Source organism: Oncorhynchus masou, unplaced genomic scaffold (genome assembly GCF_036934945.1).
Source record: "Oncorhynchus masou masou isolate Uvic2021 unplaced genomic scaffold, UVic_Omas_1.1 unplaced_scaffold_1191, whole genome shotgun sequence".
Classification (NCBI taxonomy): Eukaryota; Metazoa; Chordata; class Actinopteri; order Salmoniformes; family Salmonidae; genus Oncorhynchus; species Oncorhynchus masou.
In genome coordinates this window covers 4,502-12,896 of record NW_027001685.1, presented here as the reverse complement: position 1 = coordinate 12,896, position 8,395 = coordinate 4,502, and the positions used below count along the sequence as shown (strand labels likewise).

At 47.1% G+C, this 8,395-nt stretch overlaps 1 protein-coding gene across 1 annotated transcript; it reads left to right on the top strand.

Annotated features, from left to right (window-relative positions):
• Positions 1–764: 764 nt before the first annotated feature.
• On the top strand, positions 765–2,957 carry LOC135529635 (uncharacterized; the record flags this gene model as incomplete). Its single annotated transcript, XM_064958263.1, has 2 exons — positions 765–881; positions 1,447–2,957. Coding segments are annotated over exons 1-2 (1,628 nt in total), but the record flags the coding sequence as incomplete, so codon positions are not given.
• Positions 2,958–8,395: the final 5,438 nt, after the last annotated feature.

Below are 8,395 nucleotides of genomic sequence, written 5' to 3'. Positions count from 1 at the left end.
CCTTATCCAGTTCACTTCCAGATACCTAAACACTAACCCTAACCTTATCCAGTTTACTTCCAATCCAGATACCTAAACACTAACCCTAACCTTATCCAGTTCACTTCCAGATACCTAAACACTAACCCTAACCTTATCCAGTTCACTTCCAATCCAGATACCCAAACACTAACCCTAACCTTATCCAGTTCACTTCCAGATACCTAAACACTAACCCTAACCTTATCCAGTTCACTTCCAGATATCTAAACACTAACCCTAACCTTATCCAGTTCACTTCCAGATACCTAAACACTAACCCTAACCTTATCCAGTTCACTTCCAGATACCCGAACACTAACCCTAACCTTATCCAGTTCACTTCCAACCCAGATACACAAACAACATCATAAAGTGCTCACATAATTAAAAGACTCGTGCGTCCATTGAATATCCTGACCAAGAATTCCTGGAGGGAACTTCAACAACATCACACAGAGGTATTTCCACCTGTAAGATACATAGACAACCACATAGATACAGATCTACATGTCTTCTAAACAGAGGTGATAAACGAGAAACAACATGGCATGTATTCCCTACAAAGTGCACTACTATTGACTAGGAGTCCTACAGATGTAGGATCTTAATTTGATCACTCTTTGTTGCTGAGAATGTTCCCCCACAGCAGAAATGCAAACCTGTAGCATATTCAAGGTTTAAAAAGCTTCTAATGTTTGTAATTTCCATTAAAAAATGTTGGACTTAAATTGCCCTCATGAAAAATGTATCAGCCCCTACAAGCATTTCAATTTAAGGCCTCCCGGGTGGCGCAGTGGTTAAGCTGTGCCATCAGAGACTCTGGGTTCGCAGCGCAGGCTCTGTCGTCACCGGCCGTGACCGTGAGGTCCGTGGGCGACGATACAGGTGGCATAGCATCGTCCGGGGTTAGGGGGCTTGGTCGGTAGGGATATCCTTGTCTCATCACCAGCGACTCCTGTGGCGAGCCAGGCGCTGTGCGCGCTAACCAAGGTTGCCAGGTGTTTCCTCTGACACATTGGTGCGGCTTCCGGGTTGGATGGCGCTGTGTTAAGAAGCAGTGCCATCCATCCATCCATCTAAAAAACAATTGGATACCATGAAAAAGGGGTAAAATTTAAAAAAAAATTATAATACACATAATATTTCCTGTTGCTGCAGGATTATTTTCAAATTAAACTCAAATTAAGATGAAGAAAAGTAGTGCACAATAGTGTATTTGTAATGTAGTATATTTGTAATGTAGTGCATTTGTAATCGCTAAACATACACCACCCCTCCCACCCCTACACACCCTCCACATCTCACCCCTACACACCCTCCCACCTCCACCCCTACACACCCTCCACCTCTCCACCCCTACCACACCCTCCACCCCTACACACCCCCACACCTTCACCCCGACACACACCCTCCACCCCTACACAGCCTCCACCCCTACCCAACCTCACCTCACCCCTACACACCCTCCACACCTCCCACCCCCTACACAGCCTCACCCCTACACACCCTCCACCCCTACACAGCCTCCCACCCCTACACACCCTCCACACCTCCCACCCCTACAGCAGCCTCCACCCCTACATCATCCCCCACCTCCCACCCCTACACTGGCTCCACCCTACACACCTTCCACCCCTACACACACCTCACCCCTACACACCCTCCCACACCTCCCACCCCTACACCCTCCCACCCCTACACACCCTCCCCCCCCCACTCCTCCACCCCCTCCCACACTCCACCCCCTACACATCCTACACACCCTCCCACCCCTACACACCCTCCCACCCTCCCACTCCTACACACCCTCCCACACCCTCCACACCCTCACTCTACACATCTCCCCACCTCCCACCCCTACACACCCTCCAACCTACACACCCTCCCACCCTCCACACACTCCACTCCTACACACCCTCCACACCCTCCACTCCTCCACACGCTCCACACCTCCACCCCTACACATCCTCCACACCTCCCACCCCTACACACCCTCCCACCCCTACACACCCTACACACCCCTCCCACTCCTACACATCCTCCACACCTCCACCCCTTCCCACCCTCCCCACCCTCCCACTCCTCCACACCCTCCACCACTCCCACACCCCCAGACCTTACACACCCTCCCCCCTCCCCACCCTCCACCCCCTCCACACCCTCCACCACTCCCCAGACACATCCTCCACACCCTCCACCCCTCACACCCTCCCACCCCTCCACCCCTCCACCCCCTCCACACCCTCCCACTCCCCAGACCTTACACCCTCCACCCCTCCACACCCTCCACCACTCCCACACCCCAGACCTTACCACCCTCCACCCCTCCACACCCCTCCACCCCTCCCACCCTCCACCACTCCCCAGGCCTTACACACCTTCCCACCCCTCCCACCCTCCACCACTCCACACCCCCAGACCTTACACCCCTCCACCCCTCCACCCTCCCACCACTCCCCAGACCTTACACCCTCCACCCCCTCCACCCTCCACCACTCCACCCCCAGACCTTACACACCCTCCACCCCTCCACCCTCCACCACTCCCCAGACCTTACACACCCTCCACCCCTCCACACCCTCCACCACTCCACACCCCAGACCTTACACACCCTCCACCCCTCCACACCCTCCACCCCTCCACACCCTCCACCACTCCCCAGACACACCTTCCACCCCTCCACACCCTCCACCACTCCACACCCCAGACCTTACACACCCTCCACCCCTCCACACCCTCCACCCCTCCACACCCTCCACCACTCCCCAGACCTTACACACCCTCCACCCCTCCACACCCTCCACCACTCCACACCCCAGACCTTACACACCCTCCACCCCTCCACACCCTCCACCACTCCCCAGACCTTACACACCCTCCACCCCTCCACACCCTCCACCACTCCACACCCCAGACCTTACACCGGGCTTTCTGTTGTTAGTATTATCAAGCAGAAGCCAAGCTCTATCCAGTGTTGACAGAATGGACTCAGTCATTACAGAAGATCCAGTGGTCACAACCCACAGGCATAACCAGATGAGACCCAACAACTGTGTGACAATTCATAACAGCATCTGCAAGCAGATGACACACTTAGTTACAGTGACTTGTCCCCCCTATGCATCTGCTGGAAAAAGACAGTCTATTACTTTAAATAAAATCTAGTTTCAGTTGTGCATTTTTACAAGCAATTTACGATTGACAACATGGTTTGTGTCACTTCCGTAAGACAAATAATAAACAAATATAAAATATATCATTCTTTATTTTAGAGAGTACATGTAACCGTTTCCAGACAAATTGTCACAGTTCTTCCTGGACTTGGGTCTCTGACCCAGATCTGTCATTTCCGTCACATGTTTCAGAAAATACCATTCAGTAGAATTCCACCCCATTGACTGAACATTTCTTTTTCCACGTTGGTTGATGTCTTTTATAGATTTGCTTGTCACATTCTGTAAACATGATTAGGTACAAAGTCGTTCACACACATGCACGCGCAGACACACACACACACACACATGCACAAATGCATGCACACGCACACAAACACACGTACACACACAAACACACGTTCACACACACACACACACACACACACACACGTACACACACAACCCCCATCAGACATCGCAGAAGCATTATCCACAGAGGGCCTGAAATGTCACAGCATCATGTGAATGTGTTGGGGTGAGGGAAGCAGCCAGCCTTTCACACCCAGAGGCTTGTGTGTGTGTGTGTGTGTGTGTGTGTGTGTGTGTGTGTGTGTGTGTGTGTGTGTGTGTGTGTGTGTGTGTGTGTGCTGCCCAGAGCAGACCCCTCTCCCAATCAGACAGTGTGAGATGGGGAAGTTAGCCTCCAACGATCATATGGGGGAGGGGGGAGACCAAATGGACCAACAGAAACTCATGCAGCCCTGGTTAGTCTGTATGAACAATACAATACAGCCCTGGTTAGTCTGTATGAACAATACAATACAGCCCTGGTTAGTCTGTATGAACACTACAATACAGCCCTGGTTAGTCTGTATGAACAGTACAATACAGCCCTGGTTAGTCTGTATGAACAGTACAATACAGCCCTGGTTAGTCTGTATGAACAATACAATACAGCCCTGGTTAGTCTGTATGAACAATACAATACAGCCCTGGTTAGTCTGTATGAACAATACAATACAGCCCTGGTTAGTCTGTATGAACAGTACAATACAGCCCTGGTTAGTCTGTATGAACAGTACAATACAGCCCTGGTTAGTCTGTGTGAACAATACAATACTGCCCTGGTTAGTCTGTATGAACAGTACAATACAGCCCTGGTTAGTCTGTATGAACAATACAATACAGCCCTGGTTAGTCTGTATGAACAATACAATACAGCCCTGGTTAGTGTATGAACAGTACAATACAGCCCTGGTTAGTCTGTATGAACAGTACAATACAGCCCTGGTTAGTCTGTATGAACAGTACAATACAGCCCTGGTTAGTCTGTATGAACAGTACAATAGAGCCCTGGTTAGTCTGTATGAACAATACAATAGAGCCCTGGTTATTCTGTATGAACAGTACAATACAGCCCTGGTTAGTCTGTATGAACAGTACAATAGAGCCCTGGTTAGTCTGTATGAACAATACAATAGAGCCCTGGTTATTCTGTATGAACAGTACAATGGCCCTGGTTAGTCTGTATGAACAGTACAATACAGCCCTGGTTAATCTGTATAGAACAGTACAATAGAGCCCTGGTTAGTCTGTATGAACAATACAATAGAGGCCCTGGTTAGTCTGTATGAACAGTACAATGAGGCCCTAGTTATTCTGTATGAACAGTACAATACAGCCTGGTTGGTCTGTATGAACAGTACAATACAGCCCTGGTTAGTCTGTATGAACAGTACAATAGAGCCCTGGTTAGATCTGTATGCAATACAATACAGCCCTGGTTAGTCTGTATGAACAGTACAATACAGCCCTGGTTAGTCTGTATGAACAGTACAATACAGCCCTGGTTAGTCTGTATGAACAGTACAATACAGCCCTGGTTAGTCTGTATGAACAGTACAATACAGCCCTGGTTAGTCTGTATGAACAGTACAATACAGCCCTGGTTAGTCTGTATGAACAATACAATACAGCCCTGGTTAGTCTGTATGAACAATACAATGGAATGAAAACATGACTATACACAGAAGACAGTTCTAGCATATAAACACAATCCATAAATGTTCAATAATGTTACCATGTGTCTGTGTTACCATGTGTCTCTGTGTTACCGTGTGTCTCTGTGTTACCATGTGTCTCTGTGTTACCATGTGTCTCTGTGTTACCATGTGTCTCTGTGTTACCATGTGTCTCTATGTTACCATGTGTCTCTATGTTGCCATGTGTCTCTGTGTTACCATGTGTCTCTATGTTGCCATGTGTCCTTGTGTTACCATGTGTCTCTGTGTTACCATGTGTCTCTGTGTTGCCATGTGTCCTTGTGCTACCATGTGTCTCTGTGTTACCATGTGTCTTTGTGTTACCGTGTGTCTCTGTGTTACCATGTGTCTCTGTGTTACCATGTGTCTCTGTGTTGCCATGTGTCTCTATGTTGCCATGTGTCTCTGTGTTACCATGTGTCTCTGTGTTACCATGTGTCTCTGTGTTACCATGTGTCTCTGTGTTACTATGTGTCTCTATGTTGCCATGTGTCTCTGTGTTACCATGTGTCTCTATGTTGCCATGTGTCTGTGTTACCATGTGTCTCTATGTTGCCATGTGTCCTTGTGTTACCATGTGTCTCTGTGTTACCATGTGTCTTTGTGTTACCATGTGTCTCTGTGTTACCATGTGTCTCTATGTTGCCATGTGTCCTTGTGTTACCATGTGTCTGTGTTACCATGTGTCTGTGTTACCATGTGTCTCTGTGTTACCATGTGTCTCTGTGTTACCATGTGTCTCTATGTTGCCATGTGTCCTTGTGTTACCATATGTCTCTGTGTTACCATGTGTATCTGTGTTACCATGTGTCTTTGTGTTACCATGTGTCTGTGTTACCATGTGTCTCTGTGTTACCATGTGTCTCTATGTTGCCATGTGTCTCTGTGTTACCATGTGTCTCTGTGTTACCATGTGTCTTTGTGTTACCATGTGTCTTTGTGTTACCATGTGTCTCTGTGTTACCATGTGTCTTTGTGTTACCATGTGTCTTTGTGTTACCATGTGTCTCTGTGTTACCATGTGTCTCTGTGTTACCATGTGTCTGTGTTGCCATGTGTCTCTGTGTTGCCATGTGTCTCTGTGTTGCCATGTGTCTCTGTGTTGCCATGTGTCTCTGTGTTGCCATGTGTCTCTGTGTTGCCGTGTCTCTGTGTTGCCGTGTGTCTGTGTTGCCGTGTGTCTGTGTTGCCATGTGTCTCTGTGTTGCCATGTGTCTCTGTGTTACCGTGTCTCTGTGTTGCCATGCGTCTCTGTGTTGCCATGTGTCTCTGTGTTGCCATGTGTGTCTGTGTTGCCATGTGTCTCTGTGTTACCATGTGTCTCTGTGTGTCTGATGTGTGTTAATATTATTCTGATGATTTACCTATTTTAGAAGTTACATAAAGTTCCTGATGCAAAAAAATCACAGAATAAACTTTATTTTTCCCAAACCTGAGGTGCTTGTCTTGTCAGCAAATTTGACTATTACCAATCTGTCTGTCCAACATTGAGTCCTATGCTGACAGACTGACAGGGGCTAATTTGACTGTGTTTGGTAAGCTGCAAGAACACCCTCGCCACCCTCCAGCTTTAATTTGGAGAGCTCAGCCGATCCCCCTGACTTCGTCCCAAACGGCACCCTATTCCCTATCTGTGCACTCCTTATGACCAGGAGCCCTAAGGTCCCTGTTGAAAGTAGTGCACTATAAAGGAAGTAAGGAGCCTTTAGGGCTACAGCCCCTAACAGCGTGTAGGAAGCCTCTGGAACGTAGAGGAGAGGATAATACATATTAAGTGTCAGACCTGTAACCAGATCAAAGCTGTAAGGATGACAGGGGACTCTTAACAATCCACAAAGGGAATAAGATTTTGAGAAACGTTGGGATGTTATGCAATATGATGCCTGTCAGCTTAACACAGTAGCACAACAACGTACCCACAACAATGTACCCTGTGTTGGTTTGCTATCACTCAGCTCATTCACGTCATTACAAAGAGAGATTAGCAGGGACTGCGAACCTGCAGCAAGTTTTATGAGTATCATCTGATGCATCATAATGAGGGACCTAATCCATCCGATGCATCATAATGGGGGACTAATCCATCTGATGCATCATAATGGGGGACTAATCCATCCGATGCATCATAATGGGACTAATCCATCCGATGCATCATAATGGGGGACTAATCCATCCGATGCATCATAATGGGGGGACTAATCCATCCGATGCATCATAATGGGGGACTTATTTATCTGCTGCATCATAATGGGGGACTAATCCATCCGATGCATCATAATGGGGGACTTGTTATCTGCTGCATCATAATGGGGGACTAATCCATCTGATGCATCATAATGGGGGACTAATCCATCTGGTCATGTAATGAGGGACTAATCCATCTGGTCATGTAGTGGGACTAATCCATCTGGTCATGTAGTGAGGGACTAATCCATCTGGTCATGTAGTGAGGGACTAATCCATCTGGTCATGTAGTGAGGGACTAATCCATCTGGTCATGTAGTGAGGACTAATCCATCTGGTCATGTAGTGGGGACTAATCCATCTGGTCATGTAGTGAGGGACTAATCCATCTGGTCATGTAGTGAGGGACTAATCCATCTGGTCATGTAGTGAGGGACTAATCCATCTGGTCATGTAGTGAGGGACTAATGTACTACAACTGCAAGGTCAGCAATTAAATAATGTGTATATATATATATATATATATATATATATATATATATATATATATATATATATATATATATATATATGTACACATTATATAGAGAGAATATAAAGTAGCCTAAACATTTGAATAGAAGTTCTGAGGGGTATTGGAGGATGAAACATGTCAGTCTATTAAGAGAAAAGGGGAAATAGTTGTTGCCTTTAGAAGTCTGTCCCATCAGCATTTCTGTTGGTTCAACATCTGGAGTCGCTGAGTCGTTAAATAGGAACACTGTTAATATACCAATCACATCTCTCTATCTCTCTATGCTCTCTATGCTCTCTATGCTCTCTATGTTCTGAGGAAAACGCTGCCTGCAAACCCATTGGAGTCCAGTTGATGACTATTTCTTGGAATATGGAGTGTTTTACTGTGTCACATATCAGACCTGGGACGTTGGTCCTACAAGCCAGATATCGTGCGATAACTGTGTGTAGTGGGTCATCCATTTCATAGTAGGCATT